General features: G+C 40.7%; 2 protein-coding genes across 3 annotated transcripts in view; both read left to right on the top strand.

Moving 5' to 3' along the window:
* The first annotated feature begins 2937 nt into the window (after positions 1-2937).
* Positions 2938-23152, top strand: part of LOC141439512 (sorbitol dehydrogenase-like) — a 21361-nt gene continuing 1146 nt past the window's right edge. The window contains exons 1-8 of one of the 2 annotated variants that reach the window (XM_074103797.1): positions 2938-3045; positions 4305-4338; positions 5460-5593; positions 10894-11084; positions 11618-11802; positions 12561-12739; positions 13571-13692; positions 15243-17256. In XM_074103797.1, coding sequence (XP_073959898.1) covers positions 2992-3045; positions 4305-4338; positions 5460-5593; positions 10894-11084; positions 11618-11802; positions 12561-12739; positions 13571-13692; positions 15243-15420 — 1077 coding nt within the window. In that variant the 5' untranslated portion in view covers positions 2938-2991 and the 3' untranslated portion in view covers positions 15421-17256. Of the gene's footprint in view, positions 3046-4304; positions 4339-5459; positions 5594-10893; positions 11085-11617; positions 11803-12560; positions 12740-13570; positions 13693-15242; positions 17257-23152 lie in introns of those variants that run through there. The other variant, XM_074103798.1, reaches the window with a different exon arrangement.
* Positions 20314-22260, top strand: LOC141439944 (sorbitol dehydrogenase-like). Its single transcript, XM_074104408.1, has 4 exons — positions 20314-20542; positions 21151-21184; positions 21433-21566; positions 22066-22260. Exons 1-4 carry the CDS (start codon positions 20480-20482, stop codon positions 22258-22260), a joined length of 426 nt encoding a protein of 141 aa, XP_073960509.1. The 5' UTR covers positions 20314-20479.

Consider the following 23152-nt stretch of genomic DNA (forward strand, 5'->3'; position numbering starts at 1 on the left):
TATTTAAACGCTGCCAGTTCATCAGCTGGAAATACTTACACCTACCAACGCTTGGAGGCATATTGTCCTCCAGCAGCGTCACGTAACTTGCTGCGTTTGGCCTAGGAGGATGGTCAATAAGTCGCGTACTCCATCAGCCGAGATCCAACCCCAAATGTTTTATGTTGGCAGATACTTATGCGTCCAGAACTAAGATTTGGCAATCCGTGATCCTCCAAATACCTCGTTCCGTTAACTCTCCACAAGCTTAGTCTCCAATGTTGGGATGATTGGCTCTTTTCACCAGTAAAATAGTGCGCCTTCAATCCAAATTTAAATATTTTCCGGCAAAATGTAAACGTGTTGCTTTTTGAGCATTAGTTAAAGCCACTTTCTTCAGGACGTCGGTGATGAAGTCCCCAAAAAACGCTGAAAAAACACGTTTTTTGTATGACGACCGCCTTTAATTTGTAACTTTATTTTATTTTTAGTATTTGTTATTATAGCGGCCACAGTAATTAACTTTTACGGCTTGAGAGATAGAGCCCTGTGACAGACAGATGGACAGACAGACAGACAGCGGAGTCTCATTTCATTTCATTTCATTTGGTTTCACCAAAGAATGGAAGAACAAAAAAATATATAAGTAGGTTATTTTCAGTAAACCGTAGAAGTTTCTATGTGCTATTATTGGCAGAATAGGTATCCTAAATAAATTAAATACTTCCCAAAGTTACTATTCCACGCGGGCGAAGTCGCGGGCAAAAGCTAGTAATTTTATATGCACTCAGCACTAAAAATCAGCCAAATAAGTGGTCTATCAATTTTTAAACAAGTTCCTATCAAATGAATATGTCGCTAAAGTCGAACCTTTAAGTTGACAACACGTCTATTGGCATTATTGTTTTATGAAATGCAAACGATTATCAACTTTAGGGTGGTAGACCACATTACTTTGGTTTCTAAATGTACTAAGACTTGCTTGTATTAAGGAATTAATTTAATAACTGACGAAGGTTTTCGTACCCCCACTGTAGGTACTTACTATAATTTAGATGTCCTCCATGTCGTGTCCGACAAAGGCGAACCTTTAGGCTTGTATATTATGTGCCCGAATATGGCTGGCAAAGCCAAACTTAGTCTTAAAGGTCCTATTACAGGGCGCGCAATGTAATTGCGACCACTATCATTATACGTGTAAGAGTAGGAAAGTCTCGGATGTGTGTTCCAATAGCGATGCGTCTCAAAATTTGCAACAGCCTTATTTACAGAGCGGCGCCATTCCAGTCTCTGCTTCGCGAGATCTTCCCAACTCTCGCATGGGATGTTACATGCGGTAAGGCTGCGCTTTAGGACGTCCCTGTAACGCAAGAACTGGACTCCCGGAGTCTGCTTTCCTTCTTTTAATTGCGAGTAAAAGACGGCCTTGGTGAGTCTACCATCGTTCATACGCACAAGGTGTCCGCTCCACCTTAGCTGACCATGCATGATCTCCGCTTACGCACGAAAATATCTGTGTATAAATAAAGCGATCATTCTGCCATATCGTACTATATGCCACAGAAACTTGGTACCTTTATAGAAGTGACATGAAGCGTCTCGATGCCTTTCATATGAAGTGCCTAAAATCTATACTTCGCATTAAGTGGCAGGACCGAGTCCCAAACACTGAAATCCTCAGGCGAACCAATCTCAATGGCATTGAGTCTTTGTTACTATATTTTACCGACATTAAGGCTACTGATTATTAATTGAACAATTTTCAAATTTGACAAAAAAAAGTTTTGTATGGAAGTTGAGTCACAAGAAGACTATCTCCATACAATTGTTATTTTTTATTTTCGTATTAAATACTAATCCGTAGCCTTAATGTGGGTTATATAATAATACAGGAATTTTATAACACTGTGTTTGTAATAACCTCCCGATATTTCGACGCAGCAACACTGTCGTCATGACCAAGGTGTTTTTTTTATTGGCACACGTCCGTCCGTGCACTCATTCATAGCCTAAGTGGTGTGCGATTTTATTGTGATTGTGAAGGGCAGCTGGACGCACAGCGTGTGGCGACCGTTCACGCTTGGCACAAGGTACAGGCGACAGCTATGCTCTGACCGAAAATCCTACTATATTATAATTGCGAAAGTTTGTGAGTACCTATGCGTGTGTATGTTTTAATTTTATTTCTTTAGGGACGCTAAAACGGCTGTATTTTGGATACAATTTATATGCAGATAGCTGGAAGTCTGGAATAACACAGTCTACTTTTTAACGCTATTTTCGGGATAAAATCTCAAATGCTAGGATTAGACACACAAAATTTGGCGCGAGTGTCGTATTATATGTAACAGTTACTGAAACCCACGAATTCCGGAATTTCAATTCAAACGGCCGGATCTAATGGTTTACGGCGGATTTTTGGCAATGGATGTGTGTTCCGATAGTTGAATAACGGTTTATCTCTGAGAAAGAACTCGTAAAGGGTATAATTAACAACACATTAGCATTTTGCGTGGTGTTTTAGATAGCTGGGTCTGGTGGGTACAGAAGTATTTACCGTACACGTTTGGTAGCGCGTAAGCAAGGCAGGTTGTAACTTTGTAAGTGTAGTCCATTGATAATATTGATATAGACCTCCGCAAAGTAACACCTGAATCAATCAATAACAGCAATGTTTTCAATCGGTGCTTGTATCCCATCGACATCTTGTATCCTCTTAGTAAAAAATCTGCAATCGCTTGTCGCTTATAACTTACGGTACCCAGTTACGTCCATAATCCGCCCGCATACGATCTCCCTCCCACCCAACTCGACCGATAACAATGACGACAGCTACATTACGTGCTCACTTATATTTGCTATCTTAAACTCCATATCCAGCAGCAATGAACGCTCAATGAACCTCGCTTCTAAGCGTACGTTTTTAATGTTTACAACGAAGTCACACCTCCATTCTTGCCGTGCCATTGCATTGCCAGTTGTGGAGTGACCGCTATAGAAATCGCACGTACCATGTCGGGGGATAATCTTACCGCTGTTTTACACAAAACGAAAGACTTGCGATTGGTAAGTGAAAGATTCTAATTTCGTCTTGGAACGATGCCAGCTTCATAGACTGTACCTAGATAGGACGCTCGATATCTGCCGGTTTTTAGTAGTTTTTGTGCGATTTTTAGTTGATGTGTATTAATTCTGAGTTAAGAGGTTATCGGAGATGTTTGTTCAGTAGTTTGCTCGACGATCGATATGTTTGACAATGACACGTTTCTGTTTTAACCGCAACCGGCGATGTGCCGGCCGGCCGGTTTGAGGACTTCTGCTGTATTCGCTTTGATAAATTATTATTGGCTTGATTGGATCAATAATCAATTTTCTGATAAAAGTAGCAAAATAAAGACTGATTCAATAGAAGCATGAGCTAAACTAAAGTGTAAGTACTGTGATTTAATTCATGTTAGGTTAGTCAACATTTATTTAAGTACTTTACGTAGTAACTATTTAGGCACAATTTTATTACAACTGAAGTCCATAGACTAGGTAGCATATTTTTTTATTTATTAATACTTGGGTATTTTATAGTTATTAAAACAGTTTGCAATATTAACTCTAATGAATGAAGTCTAACCAATTGTAGTGTGTTATCAACAAGTATATAGTAGCCATGAAATATTTGTTATCGGGCAACTACACCAGACGTTAGTTCATGCTTAAAATTGAGGGTTTTGACCTATAAGCGGTTTTTACTACCTAATTAATGATTAAAAGGTTTGTTTACGAACTTGTCGAGGTTTTGTGGGTTAATAGCATACCTACTAAGCTATTTATTTACGCGAAACCAACTAATTAAGAACTTAATTATTTTTTATCTATGTAGCCGTCCTTCGATCAAAAATTAGCCTGTCTGGCCTATAACATCTCAAGCAGAGGGACGTGGGTTCAATCCATGGCTTACACTTCTTGTTAAAGATAAATTTGCCCCGAGCTTTTTTGCTGAAAGACCACATCGTCAGGAAACCTACACATCCTCCAACAGAGGCGAAGCCGCGGGCGTAAATTAGTTAATAACATATAATTATAGTGCCATTGAAAGCAATTGTCCTCGTTCAATGGAGTTTGTACCTACCTATAGGTATATACCTACATACATTTCAATTTAACGTTTTCCCAAATTATCATCAATGAAGTGGAGTCAATATGGGAAACCTTCCTCTGTGTTAGGTTAATGTGTCTGATTTTATTTACTTAAAGTACTTCTCATCTAGAAACGTAAGTTAAGTACATGATCGAGGTACATACCTACTGACCACACATTGTTTTTCCCATAGGAACAAACTCCGATACCAGAAATAGCTGACGATGGTGAGTACAATTAATATTTTAGTGAAATAAAAACTAAATACAAATAAAACATTAAGGACTGTAGACTAACAATAAAGAATTGTGAAAGTAAATCAGGTCGATACTTTCTCGGAAAATGTCAAAACTTTGACTTCTAATGATCTTCTAAAATTCTTAAAAATGCAGTAAGTAAAACCTATTGAGTATGAAACATTTTATACCATCTGCTCTTTCTTGTTGGTCTAAAGTACACGAGTATAGTATACAGTAGGTACAGTCAAGTGCACAGATATCGACACGGCCAAAGTTACAGAAATATGTATACACGACTTTATGCGCTTAACATTAAGATCGTGTATTCATATTTTTGTAACTTTGGCCGTGTCGATATCTTTGCACTTGACTGTACACTCACCTGCCACATCGGATCATGCAAAAATATGAGACAGTCCTACCGGCCCTAGAAATAGAGTCGAAGATCAGATATTTATGCACGCACTAGCGTTTACCCGCGGCTTCGCACGCGTAAATCGTTAGATACAGCAGTTGAATTGAAATTCCGGGATTTTATTAAATTCTCGTGGAATTCCCTAAAATTACATCGTGGTTTTTATTGACGTTAAATTAAAACACCCATGCCAAATTTCATGACTCTAAGCCCAGCGATTGTTATTTCGATATTTTATCCCTATCCCGTGGGAATATCGGGATAAAAAGTAGCCTATGTATTATTCCAGATGTCCAACTATCTACATACCAAATTTCATGACTCTAAACCCAGCGGTTGTTATCTAGAGATTTTATCCCTATCCCGTGGGAATATCGGGATAAAAAGCATCCTATGTTTTAATTCAGGTTATAAACTAACTTTTTGCCAAATCTCAAACAAATCCGTCCAGCCGTTTCAGCGTGAAGAAGTAACAAACATACTCACTCACTCACAAACTTTCACATTTATAATACAAAGGAAGTAGGATTTACTGAATGTCTGTGGTCGGGTTAATGGCGTCTTTGTTTACCCTTTCTATAAATTGGATTGACATAAACCATAAATGAACCGTTTCTGTTGGTTCATGATAAAAACATGCCTCGCACATCTCTGGTGGAAACGCATCCTTAATAGTGGTAATATTGTGTTCCAGAGGTTCTCCTCCGTATGGACTCGGTGGGCATCTGCGGCTCCGACGTGCACTACTGGCAGAGCGGCGCCTGCGGCCACTTCGTGCTTAAAGAGCCCATGATCATGGGGCACGAGGCTTCAGGAGTTGTCGCCAAGGTAACCATAATGCCTACGGACCATCATGGTATCCCAATATATGACATTACGGGACATGTGGATATCAAGCATGCAAATCAGTTCCCAAGACAACATTTAAGACTAGGATAACTCTGTTCTGAATACTTAACTCTGTTCTGAATATTAAATTCTAACATATCAAAAAGGTTGAAAATAGGTACTTAATACACTATTATTCTAATAATTTTCTCTCATACGTGCCGCATTCCGGTGGGTTCTGCGAAGGTGAAATGAAATTTACAACAATCCTCGTACGACGAGATCAAAAAGCTAACGGCCAACCTTGAAGGATGAAAGATGAAGGATTGGAAAGGTACTGAAAGAAGAGAAGAAGTAGGATATTAGTCGATCAAGACTATTTTCAGTTACGTAAGACTACTTACTTACATATAATCAACCTTATTGTTTTTATTCTAATGAAAGTAGATATAGGAACTGTCATAGAAATTATAGTAGATTGTTCAACGAGGGAATATTCCAGCAATTCACAAAAAACAGCGCTATTTTTTCCTGAACTGAACTCTCGTTTGAAATCGTTTACTAGTATGTCATACATAATAGTTAAATTGGCCACAGTTTTTTTTATTCTGTAAAATTTAGCCAAATGCCACTGTACCATTCATGTACCAGTCAAAACATTGAAGTTTTAAATATCTTATCAGACTGCACGTCACATGACTATTAAATCTGTAGGCATTATTCGCCATTTTTACTTAATTAAGTAGATAAATAATCAAATCAATTAAATATTCATACATTTTATACTCGTAGATAAATGCAGTACCTATAAGAAGTAAAGTATACTTAATATTAAAGTTTAGTCTGAAAAAAATATTCAAGTACCTACTTCATTAAGTACATCAAATAGTATTACTAACTTAAAATGTTTTATAATTTATCGAAGCAAACATCGAACTATGGCTATTTCTCAAAAAGTAGTCCATTTTTCAGTTGTCCACTTATAAAAATAAAAATAATACTTCCTGACGCTATTTCAGCACAAAGAATATGTAATATTGTGTTTAAATATATACAAAACCTTGTCGTAAAGGTGATAAAAGTCAGATAATCTTTGTTGTTGGATCCAATAGAAAGTTTCGATCATCATCATCATCATCAGCTTATAGCAGTCCACTGCTGGACATAGGCCTCCCCCAAAGAGCGCCATTTCGATCTGTCCTCGGCTAGACGCATCCAGCTTCTACCAGCAGCCTTTCGCAAATCGTCACTCCACATGGCCGGAGGGCGCCCTACAAGTTTCGATGTAGTTACAAAATTACTATTTTTTTCCTCACAAGATTTCGTGACGTTTTCCTGACGTCAAGAAATTTTGGATGTTTTATGCAGTTTATGTTTTATGATCTCGTCCTTAGTGTTAATAATTTCTTGACAAAACTGATTTCTTGTCAATTTCGTGACGGGACAACTTTTTGAGAAATACTCCTATACTTACGTATTTTTTATTGAACTATTTTATTTACTGTTCAATGATCGATACCACCCAGTAGACATACCTATTGGACGATAAAAACTGACTTTATAAAAACATTAAAACTTATAAAAATCCTTAAAAATTGTTTGCGTTCCGCTACGACCCGGATACCTCTGTACTATACTTCAATTTAACAGTATATAACCAGTCGTTAATTACAATTGAATTATAAATATAGGCAGTCAATTGACATTCAGAAACAAGTTCGTAGAAAATCGAGAGGCGTGGCATTTGCACAAAAACAGAAATGTACCAAGTTTAAGAGAGACAAACTGAATTCTGGTTTCAATACGATGTGATTTAAGTTGCTATTGGATTGGATTGACAACATATTATTAGTTTGGACGGTTATTTTTAATTGTCTGTCGTTCTGCGCAGGACACACCCGCGCGTAATCGCTAGTTTGACGTCATAATCGGCGCACGCGTCACTGTATTATGTAACTTGAAAATCTGACACACAATACATACAAAACTAAACCCTATAACAACAACACTGTTTCTATAGAAACAAAAACATTAAAGGCGTTAAAAGCCAGATGCGGTACGGCTGCTTTTTGCGTGATTCGTGATGGATGTCGGAATACGACTAATTATTCCACGTTATTTTAAACGTGTTCGCATACTTACTGTCTCATATGAATTTAGGTACTACCAATGTACAATACTTAACTTAGAATAGGAATCTTTCTTATCGATCTCTTGATTTTAGTAGAGGAGGATGGGTTCTGCATGGTAACAGATATGTGTCGCACAGACGTAGCTGTCATGTCATGCAAGTGTGGTCGCGTATGAGCGAAGCAAAAAGGCTAAATACGCTCATTAAAGTTAGAATGTCAGCTCTAGAAAAACTCCTATAATATCTACCTTAGCGATTGACAACTAACCTAACCTCGTTAAATTACTACTTATACGTACCAATACTACCGGACCACGCTAAGTTTGCAGCACCTCGCGTCTTAACAAAAACCGTTCAAAAATTAAAAATTAAACAAATAGGAGACGAAAATTCGTAAGACGCATATCGGCGACCAAGATTCCAACCGGACTGACGCGATAGGGCGATCGCGGAAAGGTGAGCTGGGAAGCGGGCGGGATTTCGCATTCCAGCGAGGTGCAAACTTAACTTGGTCGTATTATTACTTACTTATTAGTACTATTTTTTATGGGTAGTCATGTAAAAGTGGGCGTTGACTTTGATAAGACCTAGATTGGTATTTATTCACCATTTTAAGATCATCATCACCATGATATCATCCGAAAGACGACCCCTGACGGACAAAGAAAAGAATTCCCCTAAAGAGTTCCATAACAATCGGTCCTGTGCTGCCCGCATCCCAATCTTTCCTGTGACCTGTTCCTGTGACCTTTACCGGATGTGTTCGTCTTGTCGGGGGCTTTTCTACCTCCGTCTTCCCTTCTGCTCCATCGGCGGTCGGTTCAAGCACTATCCCCTGAAGTTGACGTGGCGTGAAAATTTTCGGTAGACAATAACCCGGGGCAAGAAATATAGAACCATAAAGCGGCAAGTGAGAAATGTGGGCGAGTGATGACGATTTAGGCAACCCAATGGGAATCGAGTTGTCATCAGCCATCATCTTGCGCTGCTACCAATTTAACACTCAACAAAAAATATTATTTATCAACACAAAAATTTTCCTCTGTTTTATCGACGTGGATACTTTCATTTGTTTTACGATTATGTCAAGTTATTAAATAATCGCGCTGTAGTGCTCTACTCAAGTGGTTTTATCGCTTTATCTGTTTATTGTGACACAGATAATATAATATTTAATGCCCGCTAGTAACTGTGGTGATAAAGCCCGATCCGCTCACAGCTTGTTTTTGTCTGAGTAAATAAATTAATTACATTGCGTAAGGTAAGATTATGAAAATGAAAAATTATACTTTGCAAAGTATTGAAATCTACTTTAGCCTCTAGCTATACATAGCCTACCCAACGAAGACCAAAAACTGCCTCTCAGGGGAAAAACTCGTGTATAAGCGAATTTTAGCATAATTGTAGGGAATGGTGTTTTAAACCACATACTAAAAGTACTGATGGGTGGGGGTGGAGCTAACGAGTGGGGGTGTAAAGGTCCCATTTTTTAGTTTTTCGTAAATAACTCGTAAACGCTGGCCCACAGTGTGCGTGACCTCTACTCTGAGGCACTTCCCATAATTTATCTGTCTTTAAATCAATTCGAATGGAGACAAACACTTAACGTTTCTCAATTGCACTAAAGTACAATGATACTTATAATTATTATAATGTGATATCATCATTGTTTTAGGTCAAACGTATCTAAATGGATTGACCCCTTGATAAATATCTGTTAGTAATCACTTAGTCACGTGGAGCTGTTTCAATTCAGAGTTTAAGGCTACTTTGTATCAAACCTAGTTAAAGTTAACTCTCTTCAGGCAGTTTTGCCTGGGGACCGAGGTCCGAACGAAGAGCGTCGTAAATTGTATATGTGCGTCCGAGTTGAGAAACTTCGATAGCGCGATTTAGGATTGTGTTGGAATTTCTATACTTGCCCATTTCATGGCGGCAGGAGTCGCTACAGTTAAAACTATTAGGTCTAGCCCCAAAAATTGTCAAATAACAAAAATTGTCAATAACTTACATTGTTGATTTATTCGAATTTTTACGAGTTACGAATAATTTCGTAAACAAGTTGGAAACCCCTGACATTGTCATTTTAATGTTCAATATCAAACTTGAACCGATTTTAATTAAATAAAGCTAAGAAGAACCACAAGGAAACTCGTTTTCACTTAAAAACTAAAAGGGTTCGTAGTTGACTACGGAACCCTAAAAAAACGCATCTAAATCGGCCACAGACATTAGCATCAAACTTATACTTATCACAAACCCCTCTTTTTGTGTCGGGAGTTAAAACACCAGCGACAAATTTCATGTCTCTATCGTATCTCTAGCGTACCTAAGTATTATTCTAGACGTCCAGCTATAGGTCAGAGCAATACTCCAAGTGTGGTCGAACCAGAGCCTTGGTAGCAGTAGGCTAGGCTTAAAGTATTGTCGTGCTTGGCCGAGTACTTACCTAAGCGCATTTTTTTGCAGCCATTTTGGCTTAATTTTCCACATGATCGCCAAATTGGATCCAAAAGACCAAAAGGAAAGTTCTCGAAACTTTGAGCTACGGTGAATGGGGCTACCTCTCTTGCCATTTACCTACAGCTGAGTGTCCTCTCCACTGAGCGAGCCGACCTCTCCTGCCACCTACCTACAGCCGAGTGTCCTCTCCACTGAGCGAGCCGACCTCTCCTGCCACCTACCTACAGCCGAGTCTCCACTGAGCGAGCCGACCTCTCCTGCCACCTACCTACAGCCGAGTCTCCACTGAGCGAGCCGACCTCTCCTGCCACCTACCTACAGCCGAGTGTCCTCTCCACTGAGCGAGCCGACCTCTCCTGCCACCTACCTACAGCCGAGTGTCCTCTCCACTGAGCGAGCCGACCTACCTACCTAGCCGAGTCTCCACTGAGCGAGCCGACCTCTGCCACCTACCTACAGCCGAGTCTCCACTGAGCGAGCCGACCTCTCCTGCCACCTACCTACAGCCGAGTCTCCACTGAGCGAGCCGACCTCTCCTGCCACCTACCTACAGCCGAGTCTCCACTGAGCGAGCTGCCTCGCGCTCAGCCATTTTCGGTGCGATTTTGAGCCCTCTATCGAACAAAATCATGCCGCATGCGCTTGCCTCGCTCGGTTAGCTCAGTGGAGACCCGGCTTACTAAAAACTCTATTCCTGTGGCTCCAGTGCGGCGCTAAAGTGAAGAACCTCGTGGTGGGCGACCGCGTGGCCATCGAGCCGGGCGTGCCGTGCCGCTACTGTGAGTTCTGCAAGACCGGCCGGTACCACCTCTGCCCCGACATCATCTTCTGCGCCACGCCGCCCTGCCACGGCAACCTGGCACGCTACTACAAGCACGCTGCTGACTTCTGCTACAAGTAAGTTCTAGGTACAGCCGAACCGTTTGATTCCTGACCCGCCGTAGAACGTTCTCGCAAAGTCATAATAAATTCTTGTCAAGCAATGCGATGCCACTCACGATTCAGTTGGTTCGAGTGTTGGTATAGGTACTTACTTACTTAGTAAGCCTAAATTTGGTCATGCTCGTGGTCTTTGGTTGAAGATCAGTACCTAACCATCATGACAACTTTCTTGGGAAAATAGTGTGGTGGTGTGCTTTGCCTTCCACAGCGCAGTGCTGGAGTCTGGAACTCGTATTTGGCAAAAGAGAGCTGGCAGCAGCTACCTCAAGCGTCGTACTCAGGTTCTCTAACCACCGGGCTATCCGGTCGTCGATGACACCTTGTATATTTATGGTATAGTCACCAGCACTAATATCTGACACAACAAAACTTGCATAAATATCTAAGTACAGGACTTTTGAGCCGGTAGGACGTATCAGATATTTTTGCACGCTCTGCTGTGGCAGAATGCAGATGATTGTACCCATTGTTAAATTGTCCTTTTACAGACTACCTGACAACGTGACGATGGAGGAAGGTGCCCTGTTGGAGCCACTGTCGGTGGGCATCCACGCGTGCCGGCGCGCCAACGTGACGGCGGGAGACTGCGTGCTGGTGCTGGGCGCCGGGCCCATCGGCCTCGTCACCATGCTGGCCGCGCGCGCCATGGGCGCCAGCAAGATCCTCATCACAGGTATTTACTGACTATTTCTTTGAGGACAAAGAAGTTCCAACAATTGTCAGTTTGTTTTAGCCTCCGACGCAAAAACAAAGGTGAGTCGTCTCCTAACTGGTAGAGATCACCACGCCCTAACATCTGCACACCAGGGGTATTGCGATGCGTTGCCAACCTAGAGTGCTGCGATGGGATACCTCAAGTGCCAGTTATTTAGACCGGCTGTTTACCTACGCAACATAACAGTTGCAAGCTACTGCTACTTACAGCAGCATTAGCGACATCTATGTTTTAGCAATCCAGCGGACACCTTCACAAGGTCCTACCACCACTATTTCTTGAGACAAAGAAGTTCCAACAATTGTCAGTTTGTTTTAGCCCCCGATGCAAAAACAAAGGTGACGTCGTTCGTATTCTAACTAGGTACCATAAGTCACGAAAAAATAAAAAATCTTACCTACTATCAGAGTTGTCGTCACGTCAGGCCATAAGAGACTCTTTTGACTTGCTCTAATTGGAAAATTAAAAAGACAGTTTTGCTATCGCACCTGCGCAAACTAAGCTAGGCTTGTACTATGCGTAGTTACCAGGCAACAGATGAACAAATTAACACAGATAAATATACATAGGCTAGGTAAGGTACTTAAATACATCCGTAACTTTGGTATAAACACATTCGTACCTATTCATTATTAGGTACAAGCGGCTACCCTTACTGGTATTCAAACTCGGGACTTCCAGCTTCATAGTGAGGGTCGCCAACTTGTTTCCCGCAGACATCCTGCAATCCCGGTTGGACTTCGCAAAGCAGATGGGCGCAGACTGCACGATGCTGGTGACTCGCGAGGACAGCGAGGCGGCGCTCGTGGCGCGGATACACCAGCTGCTGGGCGAGCACCCCGACAAGACCTTCGATGCCAGCGGCGCGCAGGCCACCGTGCGACTCGCGCTTATGGTCAGTGTCTTCGCTTTCAAGTCGCTACACTCATAAATACGCCATTGAGGATTGATAGCGAAACTTCATATTGTTCTAGTTTAGTTGGCAATGGAGAGAACTGTTGCACATTCACTCTTGGAATCGATTGTATCTAATCTATGAGTACAGATGTGCAAGTTGCAGAAAGTTTCCAAAAAGTCGGAAAAGTTCTCAGAAGTTTCTGGAAATTTTCATAAGAAATATAGGAAATTTAAACTTCAGAAACGGAAAGTTCCAATCCCCATATAAAATTGTGATAAGATTCCGAAATTTTCCTATTTGAAAAATTCCGCAATTTTATCTATGTGGTACCCGCTGCTTTGGTGCCATTGGTTTCATACAAACTGGCAGGAAAACATTCTATTACTTATATAGTTTCTGATGCTCCTGGTGGCGCGTTGGCTACTAAACGAGTTCTATACTAAACCGGTCATGTGATTAACTTCATAAATATCTGTATTTAGTACGTATTAGTTAAGTAAGGTATTGTCAGTACTAATCTACCTAACCACTTATGGCTAGGATAGTCTTATTTGTGGGTACTATGCGAAAAACGTTCTTCTAAAAACATTTTCGTATGCCATCAACGATTAAGGTAAGTAAATAGTTGCTCAGTCTGTCGGATCTGGGTGGGCTAGTTCTATGCAATTCGAAAATCGAAGTCCGTATCGTGCCGTCCCTCTCACTCCCGTATTTAATAATACAAGTGTCATCGGGACGGTAAGATACGAAGTACGATTTTTTTACTTCGTAGTACTTATATGGGGCCTGAACTGAAAGCACGTTTAACGTTGAGTATGTGTTGTGCAGGCGACTAAGTCCGGCGGCGTGGCGGTGCTGGTCGGCATGGGCAGCCCGGAGCTGACGGTGCCGCTGGCGGGCGCCATGAGCCGCGAGGTCGACATTCGCGGCATCTTCCGCTACGTCAACGAGTGAGAACCTTCTTCCTACCAATATCCTACTTGCCTACGGCGTATGGATACAACTAACTAATAGGAGCTGCGCGCGGAAATCCCCGTGTGGTGTCGGGTTAGAATTACACCTCTCCATTTCTTCCGTGGATGTCGTAAGAGGCGACAAAGGATATAGGTTAAGGTATACATACCGTAGGCGACAGGCTAGCAACCAGTCACTATTGTACCTTTTTTTTGTCAAACTTTAAACCTAAAATTGCTAAAAGTGGCTCCGAATCGGTAACGTTTCGTGTGCTCTGCCTACCCCATTTGGGAATACAGGCGTGATGTTTGTGTGTGTGTGTCTATGAGCATCGAAAATACAAACTGAAACATAGATGCACATAAAAACCAGAAAAAGAGACCAGCGCTGGGAATCGAACCCCCAGGTCCTCAGCATTCCGTGCTACGTGCACCACTGAACAGGAGTACAGATACAAATTTCTCCTATGCACCACATCACATAACTCAGCTTGTTTGTTTCTTATTTAGTCACTTAAGCAGCGACACTAGCGGATAGCGGGATGGCCGTAAAAGTAACAAAATTTGGAGTTGAAATAAAAAATACAAAAAGACTCCAAAAACCAATCTTAAACCTATGAACCTTTTTTGTAACGCATCAGCCGGGGCCGGTAGAGCTGCTAGCTAGCCCGACAAGAGTTGAATACCGCTGGTGTCATGATCCACTCGGTCGATATCCACGGCGTCTTCGGGTACGTCAACGGTGGGTACCATTGCTGCTGTGGCACCAGTTGGGCAAGAGCTGATTGCTTCCGTTGGGTATATCTAAGTAAACGAGTTGACTGGCGAGGGCTCGTAGATGAAAGTCTTTTGTAGGTATATTTGCGTGCCGAACTGCGCCACAACATCAAGGTAACGCACCAACAGTTCAATATTAAACAAACCTAGATAAATGCAGGTAGATTAGAGAAGCGCTCCCATCGATCAACTTCGGATTGTCCCGCAAACTTCGCGAGCTTGGGAGACCCCAGCATCGAATAGACTTAGTATAGCCCGCTGAGCTGACTGAATCTCTGTAACCTCTGGCCAGCGCTGGCTCTAGCCCTTGATCAAGGTAATAAGCGAAGTTGTCTACACCGCATCCGCTCTCGAAAGGCATTTAACAGTATTTAAAGTCAAAACGGTTGAAAATCAAAATGAGTTTTATGCCTAAAGGGTATTTTGGTGGAGGAGTTAACTTGAATTGATTATAATTACAATAAATGCTTAATGAACTAAAATAATTTCTTTCCTCAACCGCGACCTTTACCTTATATACCTTAAAGAAATTCTTTTAGTTCATTGATATGAACCTCCGCAAAGTAACGCCTGATTCAATAAATTAATAAATGCTTACAAGAATATTTCTAAGATAATCTATGGTTGTAGTGTGGCTTATCTGAATCGATCGCGCGTGAGATAGATATACCGCACATCCAGATAACCCATGCGCTACATGCCGGCACAATGCCAAACCCATAGAAGCATGGCGGTCTGCAGGTTCTCACGATAAACGTCCTGCTCCCCAGATACCCAATCGCACTGGCAATGGTGGCAAGCGGTAAGATCAACGTGAAGCCCCTGGTCACGCACCACTTCGCGCTCGAGGACACCCTGAAGGCCTATGAGGTCGCTCGCCAGGGCGCCGGCATCAAGGTCATGATCCATGTGCAGCCCAGGGACACCAACAACAAACAGAAGTTCTAAAGAGCGTTTGTACATCACAGCCGCGAGCACCGTGTGATGAGAGTTATACAGGTTTAGGTTTAAGCACTTACTGAAATATAATTTTATTTAAAATTGACGGTAACTACTTATTAAGAACATTTCACATGGTTAAAGTCAGGAAAAATTAAGCCAACGTAACGCGTAAGTAATGTTTTTCTAAGGCTACATACGCACTATGCGGCTAAGGCCGCACGACAGCGTTTTAGGGTTCCGTACCCAAAGGGTTAAAACGGAAACTCTATTACTAAGACTTCGCTGTCCATCCGTCTGTCCGTCTATCACCAGTATCTCATGAACGGTGATAGTTGACAGTTGAAATTTTCACAGATTATGTATAACTGTGGCCGCTATATTAACAAATTACAAAAGTGATTTTTTTGCCGTTTTTTGCTAATGTCTAATGAATGTTGTTTAGATGGTACAGAACTCCGACTCGCAATTGGCCGCTTTTTCATAAAAAGGGTTCAAATCAAGTTCAAATAGAACAAATGCATTTCCCAAGTATATGTTCACACGTCAGCGCTTTTAAAACGCGTCGGTTTTTTACCGAGTGTTGTATTTTCTGCACTGGACGTTGGACGTTAAGTAAATTGAAAATTGAATTGTAATTGGGCCAACGCTGAGTTTTGACGCAACGGTTTTTTAGCTCTCGTGCGAATGAAGCATAACCGTGCGGTTTGAGCGCACTGTCTCTTTCTCAAGCGATAATATGAAGAGGGACGGCAAGATGAAACAGCGAGGCTAACCGCATAATACTACGTAGAACCTTTCTAATTAAATGGCTCGGCTACGACTACGTGCTACGGGAGTTGTGGCGAGCGTTTTTTTTATTTATTGTGGGCACTGCCAGGCCCTATACCACGAATTGCAAAACTCGAACTTCGTATGTTGCCTTCCCACTGACGCTTATGTCATTTAATGCGCGAGTGAAAGGAACGGTGCGATACGAACTTCGATTTGCGAGTTTCGTAGTAGCCCCTCAGTGCCCAGTTTCTCGAAGAAAATTAGTCTAATAATATTAGTGTTTTGTTTCTTAAATTGAACGAAACATTAATATTATTAGACTAATAGTAAAAGAAACTGGGCCAGGTAACGTATCGACCGCGCACGCGCATTGAACAGAGGAAATGCACGCGGCACTACGTCGCATGATCTAGTCACGCGTTTCGTAAACGCTATCATTGACTTATCATTGAATTAAATTATCATAGACATTATCAATGTCATGTCAGCGATAATGATAATTAAACTGAATAATCCCGCGCTGCGTCTGGCTTAAAAATCAAGAACAATTTATAGCGAAATTTTTAAATAAGGTCTTTGAAGAATTACCTACTAACCAATGTTATAAAATTGTTAAGATTATGTTATACTATAAAAAAGCTTCTAGAGATGTAGGTATGGCTAAAAAAAATTAAGAAGGCGACATGTTGTATGTAGTAGTAACGTATGTCCGTATACATAGATAAGTCGACGTTCCATATTCGAAAAATGACTTAAGTCCCATATCAATTCTGTGCACTACTACGTATGTACCATCAGCCAAATAAGTGGTCTATCAATTTTTAAACAAGATGCTATCAAATGAAAATGTCGCTAAAGTCGAACTTTCAAGTTGACACACACGTCTATTGGCTTTATTGTTTTATGACATGCAAACGATTATCAACTTTAGGGTGGTAGACACACAGACCACATGGTACAACAGGTCCTGTTTAAGTTTTTTACCTACATATATGTATTTTAGAGCTACAAAAGTACTTACATGCCTAAATTGTAAAATATTTTACAAATAAATTATTTTGATTAAGTATATTTATTTTACCTTCATTGTTTGTACCTAATTTTTGATAATCCTATCTTAAATTTAAATGTTGTTTAGTAACAGATAATCTTTCACCAATCTGTAAATTATTTTGGTGTAAAATATTTAAAACAGTAAGGTACGTCCGTGTGCTCAACACGCTAAGGGCCGATCGGCAGTTTCAATACAAAATTGACATTCGACATGTACTTACGGACCGCTCAAGCTGTTTGCAGTCGGCGTGCGGTCGAGTCCCGCCGTGCTGCCAGCAGCACAAATGACAGCTTGAAGCGGTTCGCTCCTGCTTCGCTTTTACCCTATGTACTTATCGGTACGTCACCAGACCCACTTCATGACACGTAACGCAGAAAGATATGATTACAAAATTAAACAGTTGAACTCATGATTATAAGTCAGGAACAGTCGACTAGTTTCGATCATTTCGGAAGTGTTTTTCATAGGTGAGTGACCTTCATAACGGTGGCGCTCCCCGCACGCAGCTGGGAGCTGAGCTGAAGATCTTCCGAAAAGATCGAAACTAGTCGAACCGTGGCGTGGATTCTGGCTTATAATCGTGAGTTGAATCGTTTTATTTAGTAATTTTATCATTTCTCTCACGAGAGTTTAAGTAGGGGAAAGTGGTTTACAGTGGATCTTTTGGTATAGTTTTACGTGTACCTATTATACGCACACCCGTCAGCGCTTGCGATGTTGTTGCTCTTACATCCCCTCCACTTGCCAAACTAGTCATCGTCTCAGTATCGAAACGATAAGTAACGCTGCAGTGCACTGGGCGGCAAAAGCACGCCATTTTCAAAAAGCACGTTTGTGTTGTAAGACTTCTGCATTGGGGAACAGATATATTGGGTCACAGTTTATTCAGGGGGTTTGGCTTCGTTTGTGTTGCCATTACATTTTTTTTCCTTTACAACTTCTGTCATTGGGGAACAGCGGATCAATTTATATTGGGTCACAGTGGATCACGATCCACTATAGGTAACTGGTATAGGTAAGAAAACTAAGTATTCAAATTTTGTTTTAGTATTTTAAGAAAAAAAACACGAAAATACAAACTGAGACATGGATGCACAGAAAAACCAGAAAAAGAGACCAGCACTGGGAATCGAACCCAGGTCCTCAGCAATCCGTGCTGCGTGCTATAACCCCTACACCACTGCTGGACAGGAATCTAGACACGAATTTTTCCTATGCATACATATCTCAGGTTGCTTATTTCTACTTTGCTACTTAAACAGCAGCACTAGCGTCGTCGTCACGTAGCGTCGACAGACGTCACACTCTTTCGGAACCAACCGCTCACCCAGACAAGAGATGTCGCTACGAAGCAATCAAATTATGATTGGTTTTTTGGAGTCTATTTGTATTTTTTATTTCAACTCCAAATTTGTTACTTTTACGGGTATCCCGTATATATGGTTTCACAAATATCACAAATTTAGAGTTGAAATAAAAAATACAAAAAGACTCCAAAAAACCAATCATAAAAAAACACGAAATGGAAAGAGGCACTACTGTACACGTACAAGCTTTAAAGAGAGTGAGTGAGTATATTTACCTTGTAAATGTAGCAAAATATTCTATGTTCTACATTTAATCGCCACAATGTGAAGATTAGTTTCTAATGTTAAAAAAAACTTTTTATAGTAAAACTATATTTTAAAGCTGTTTTTAATTATAATTCAGTGAACCCCGTACGTTCCGTTGTACCTCAAAACCCTGATTCAGTGTTACCCAGCCATGGGTCACGGATGGGTCATGGATCACGCGCCATTTTTTTTATGTATATATTTTATTACTGGACTTCCCAAGTGCTTTCTTTGTCTTTATTTTTCAAACATAGATATTAAACGTATATTTTAAGAAAATAACTGAGCTTTTTGAAGAGACTAGTGCGATTAAATCTGTTTGAAAAAAATCTGCTACACTGTGACCCACTCTCCATATTTAAAAAATATTCTATTATTATATTTAGCCTATATAAATCAATTTTTTGCTTCGGTATTTTCTTTTCTTTTCCTGTTAGACGTACAGTGATAAGACGTAGTGCAATGATAATAATGGTGTAAAAATGCACCAAACGTTTCCTAGTACGAATTATGAATGAAATTCAGCAGGGCTACTACGAAACTCAAAACTCGAAGTTCGTACCGTACCGTCCCTCTCGCTCTCGTATTAAATAGTATAAGTGTCAGAGGGACCGCACGACACGAACTTCGAGTTTCGAGTTTCGTAGTAGGTAGCCCTGCAGGAGCATAGTTACCCAAACATATATATTAAATGAAATATATATATTAAAACAATATTATGACATAGTTAAGCAATCCAACATGATACCTAGTAGGGGTTATCTACTTTACTTAAATACATATATGAACATAACACAGCATAATAATTTTCAAAATAAAATGAAGATTACGAATTTTGGAGCAAATATTGGAGCAAAGTACTTAATCTCATTTTACGCAGGCGATGACTAGCCGACCACTAAATGGCATCTAGGCAATGTAGAGTTATCAGTGAAGTTGTCATTTCATTGTTGCGTAAGTTTTAACAATAAAAATTAAGTAAATAATGATATGACACTGAACTTCGTTTTAAGTTATTTACATGTAAAATATTTTGTGGTTCTTAAAAAATTTTTCATGGGCCACAATTTCGTTTGTATCTCGCGGGAACTTTGTACTCTCCCAAGATAATAGCGTCATGGATGAATATCCACGATCCCTCGACGCTCTCATAATGGCAAAGTGAGTAGAGCTCCACATAACTTTCCACGAAAGGTATGCATAAAGCATATTCAAATGAAAAAAAATGATAAAAGGAAGGAGTCTTCCCTAAGCAAGAAATGCGATTGTTTGCCCGACTGGCCGGAGACATTTATGCCAGGGCCAAGGGCTACAACGAATTTATAATCTTAACGAAATTTAACGATTATTTAAATCAATTTTACATGGATTAGTTAGCTGGTTGAAAATTGACTACGCTCCGTATACCACTGAACTCTGAACACAGATCAAAACAGAATTAACTGTTTACATTATGTAACTGATAAGATGGTACAAATTGTTATTGCTCTATCTTTTATTTACGTTATATAATAAGATCACTTGGGATCGAGGCCAGTTTATCAAAGTGAATTGGAGAAGCAGGTCCAAATAAGGGAGTCCCTGAAGGTGGTACAACTTACATATAAGTAAACGGAAGTACTTTAAGATGAACGGTGTCACCGCGGTTAATCAAGCAGCTGTCTTGCATGGACCATACGATGTTAAGATTGTAAGTTTGTTGCGATAATTTTCTACGTTAAGTTATTTAGCTACGTAGTTTACGCAATTTAAGTATTATATACTCGACCAAGACGGCTTAAAAAATCAAAGGCTATTTTCACTTACAATTCAATGAATGTGACCTGATTCTGACCTTGCTTTTCTTCTGATGTCGAAACTTGCGTGAAAAAAGTAACTTACACGGTCAACTACTTCTACGAAAGACTATATGTATATGTAGACTGAGGATAAATTTTTGAAGCTACATTTGTGAATTATAATGGCGTAATCCTGTATACTGTATAGGTATTTAAGATACCTACCCATGGCAGACGCAAGTGTAAAATACTCGTAGTAGCTTAAGAGCGTTTATACCTGCTGAGCTGGCAACGTTGCATTTTTGTTAGTTTTTCTCGATTATTCCATAAAAATTGAATGAAAGTTAAAAATGTTGTCTGATAGAACACTTCTTAATACATAAGTTAATGTGTCTACTCCAATTATTATTCGTTATAGACTTTTATATTCTTTAAAAACGAATTAAACGGCTCAGCTCAGCAGGTATAAACGCTCTTAAGTATCCTACACCAGTTGATCATAAATAAATTTTGGTTTCAGGAAAATTGGCCCATGCCAGAGATAAACGACAATGGTAGGTTACCGGTTAAGTAGGTATTCAAAGAAGAGGGGGGACCCAAATTTTTAACGATTGTTTTCACCACTCCTTCTAAATATGACAGAGTAGGTAAGCGATGAGAGCAAAAATATAGATGGTGATAATGATGCGAGCCAATACGGCCACAGTTCGGGATTTAAATATACCTATTTAAATTCTGCTTATTTGCACATTTCGGTCGCTCAAAGTTACTTTCTTAGCAAACTCGTGTACAATACTTACAGAGGTGTTGATCAAGATCGCGTGCGTCGGTATTTGCGGGTCGGATGTAAAGCTGTGGTCGACGGGCAAGTGCGGCTTCGACGTGCTGACGGAGCCGATCGTCATCGGCCACGAGGGCGCCGGCACCGTCGTCAAGGTACCAGGGGGGGCAGGACTCACGTGAGAGTTGACCGTAAGGCTGGCGCTAAGATCTTATGGTGTCGATTCCTTTTTCTAGCCGCGCATTTCATACAAACTTGAAACAAACAATCAGTCACGTTTTAAACTCAACCAGAGTTAATTCGTAGAGCAATATAACAGTTCACCATGCTACCAGATATCTAACATCTGGAGGACGAACTCGATTGTGGTGGTGATGGTAGTTTGGGTGTGTGTGTGTGTTCTTTCAGCGTGGAGGTGGAGGAGCTTCATGAACACAGATTTGTTGCATCTATAGACTAGTTAAGTAATCCTAAGGTAGCGGGTGAGCAAAATAATTATTTTAGTTCATTGATATGGACCACTGCAAAGTAACGCCCCTGATGTTTGTAACCTGCATTGGGTATTTTGTATTTATTTTTGTACAATAAGTAGATTATTGTCGTGGCCTTATCGGCCTGATTACTTGGCCTAATAGAAGGCAGTCGCTTCTGTAGGTCGGTTCAAACGTGTCGACCCTGTCGGTGGGCGACCGCGTGGCCGTCGAGCCGACGCAGCCGTGCCGCACGTGCGCGCTGTGCCGCGCCGGCCGCTACAACCTGTGCCCGAGCCCGCACTACTGCTCTTCGCTCGGCGCTGATGGCAACCTCGCTACCTACTACAAGCACGTGCCGGATTATTGCCACAAGTGAGTAGTAGCTAGCCTAGGAAACTTCCCGTCTCTTAATTTAAGAGCTGGTCTAGCAGCTGCTGCGGCGAAAAACACATTCCTAGCAACGTTTTTTTTAAACTGGTGTACTTTAGGACTGTTATAATATAAAAGTAATTTTACCTAACTTAAGCTTCTACAGGATGGTCCTGAAAAGGTAGTTTAATTTTAGAAAAAAAAAATGTTTGTCTGTATGAAACAGTTGGGAAAAATATTTTAGCACAAAAGCCAGAATCCTGTTCAGCTATTGGCACAGAATAATTATTTATCTTTTAAATAATAAATCTCGCAATTATAACGAACTAGCCGTTACCCGCGACTCTGTCCGCGCAGTATTCTGCGTTATCGCTATCCCGCGGGCACTATGCAATTTTCCAGGATAAAACTACCCTATGTCCTTCTCCGGGACTCTCTATGTATACCAAATTTCATCTAAATCGGTTGAGCTGTTTAGACGTGATTGAGTAACAAACATCCAAACCTCCAAACATCCTCATGATCTTCACAAACTTTCACATTTATAATATAAGTAGGATTGAATAATTTAAAAATATTTATTTCGGATATATCACATCATCCATAGGTTCATAATACCTACTAGGTTAGATACCACATTTTAGCGTACGTTGCTGCAGCTTATTGAAAAATCTTGTTGGTTTTTTGGTAGGAGTTTTAAACAGGTTAATACGTAATAAAATAACACGACAAATGCGTAAATAGAATAAAATAAGAGCGCGCGCGTCACGCGGGCGTTCCGAGGCAGTGCGAGGCAACCGCTGAATAGACCACTCCGTAGTGGTGCCGGGTATCTACTTGTAGCGGAAAACGTAATCGTGGAGTGAGCCGCGCCTGCTACTTTATTGGTGAGCTCTGAT

The sequence above is a fragment of the Choristoneura fumiferana genome, chromosome 21 (genome assembly GCF_025370935.1).
Source record: "Choristoneura fumiferana chromosome 21, NRCan_CFum_1, whole genome shotgun sequence".
Lineage (NCBI taxonomy): Eukaryota > Metazoa > Arthropoda > Insecta > Lepidoptera > Tortricidae > Choristoneura > Choristoneura fumiferana.

Bases quoted from the DNA above. Each gene is read 5' to 3' on its own strand.
- LOC141439944 (XM_074104408.1), top strand. From the start codon at position 20,480: ATGAACGGTGTCACCGCGGTTAATCAAGCAGCTGTCTTGCATGGACCA. The intron at 20,543-21,150 runs GTAAGTTTGTTG...TTTTGGTTTCAG, and splicing joins GACCATACGATGTTAAGATT to GAAAATTGGCCCATGCCAGA. The intron at 21,185-21,432 runs GTAGGTTACCGG...CAATACTTACAG, and splicing joins GCCAGAGATAAACGACAATG to AGGTGTTGATCAAGATCGCG.